Source organism: Apis dorsata, unplaced genomic scaffold (genome assembly GCF_000469605.1).
Source record: "Apis dorsata unplaced genomic scaffold, Apis dorsata 1.3 scaffold_88, whole genome shotgun sequence".
In the NCBI taxonomy this organism is placed as follows: Eukaryota; Metazoa; Arthropoda; class Insecta; order Hymenoptera; family Apidae; genus Apis; species Apis dorsata.
Genome location: NW_006263386.1, coordinates 1,469,611 through 1,471,369, shown reverse-complemented (window position 1 = coordinate 1,471,369; position 1,759 = coordinate 1,469,611). Strand labels below are relative to the sequence as shown.

At 27.1% G+C, this 1,759-nt stretch overlaps 1 protein-coding gene across 1 annotated transcript in view; it reads left to right on the top strand.

Annotated features, from left to right (window-relative positions):
* Positions 1-1,759, top strand: part of LOC116185043 — a gene marked incomplete at its 3' end in the record, with an annotated part of 126,527 nt that overhangs the window by 121,962 nt on the left and 2,806 nt on the right. The window contains exon 4 of the mRNA XM_031508524.1: positions 1,576-1,759. Coding sequence (XP_031364384.1) covers positions 1,576-1,759 — 184 coding nt within the window. The remainder of the gene's footprint in view (positions 1-1,575) is intronic.

Here is a 1,759-nt window from a genome sequence, read left to right as displayed (position 1 = left end):
TTAATATTAATATTAAAATAATATTTTTAATGATTCTTTAAAACTCAAATTTTTTAAAATCTTTGTTTTTAAAAAATAAATAAATTACATATTTTATAAAATACAATAATTTCTGAAATAATGATATTAGAGATCAGTAAGAAAAAATAAATAATAAAATAATAAATATTTATTTTATCCATGTCTCACACATATATTAAGGAGTCAATACTTTCAGTGGTAGTGAAACTCTTTTATTACTTGTTTTATTACGTACTCGAAGTTATAAATTTTATGGTTCAAAGAATTAACTAGAAAATTTTACTGCTAAATCTAAAATTCATCAAAAGATCGATAATAGTCTAATATATAACCACTATATCATTCGCTTTATTTCGTATAAATATAGTATAAATTTAAATATTCTATTCTTATCTCAAACAAATTTTAACTTTGATCAAAGTTTTCTCAAATAAAAGATTGTATCACTTATAATAACTACTTACTTTTTAGTTACAATGTTCTGTCTAGCATTTTTTTCAATACATGTAAAATGTTTGAACTTCTACTCTTTCACTTTTTAAACTAAGATTAAAAATCTTACGTACTTTTAGAGTATTTTTAAAGATATTTTTAAAGAAACAATTTAATTAATTTTTTATAAGAAAAATAATATAAAGAAATTCATCTCATATCCTTACTCCAGAAGACATTTTTGCATCTGACAGGGATGATATCAGTATATTATTAAGTTAGTAGAAATGTTATATTGATTTTTGGAGTGTCTAAAATAAATAGCTTTTATACAATTGTTTACAATAAATTTATTTTATGATATATGATGTTTACAAAATATTCTTATCCCAATTTAGAAAGCGATATAAATAATAAATCATAGCAATTAAACACAAAACGAGACAATTTTTAATTTTATATGAATATAACTAATGAACATAGTTATTTAATGATATAATAAAATTATTAAAATACAACAATCTCGAAAAAAATACTTACCAAAATTATACAATACTTTTATAATATTTACACAAAATTAAAATGATTTAAATTGATCTATCACCAATATATTAGATATATCATGTAATATTATAAATATTATAGATAGTATTATAACTCAAAAATCTCATTTCTTAAATTGTTAATATAAAAATAATCGTTTTCTCCTATAATGTATTGTATTTCTACAATACATTTAAACTTTTTATTTTCAGATGTATTTCTACAATACATTTAAACTTTTTATTTTCAGATGTATTTCAATTTCAAGTTCAATTTTCATCATATCACCATCACATCAAATATATGCAATATTCCTTACATCAATTACTCGTACAAATATCTACAAAATCCCTAATTACAAATAAAATCCATTCTCTATGCATCCGTCAACTTAAACAGATTTCACATCCTTCGCATCCCGCACAATAGAATGAATAATTCTTTCCTGGAGATAACAAGATACTCCTGCTGCTGCTCATTACCGGGGAATTAACATTCTCCCCTTTCAACCAACATTCACCTTCGCCTCTCTCCCACTTTCGGCCACCGTCTAACGTGCATTGTCCCCTCGGTTTCCAGGCAAAATTTCGCGTGATGGTGGAGGAGAACGCAGCGACGGGCGCCCGGCTTGACGGGGAGCTGGAACGAGCGAGGGGCGAGTGCGCCACGCTTCGAGGCGAGCTGAGGGACGTCCGTGGCGCTTTGCCGGTCGTGTTGAACAATAACAACGGAGCTGGGAACAACAACGGTGGTAACACGAGCA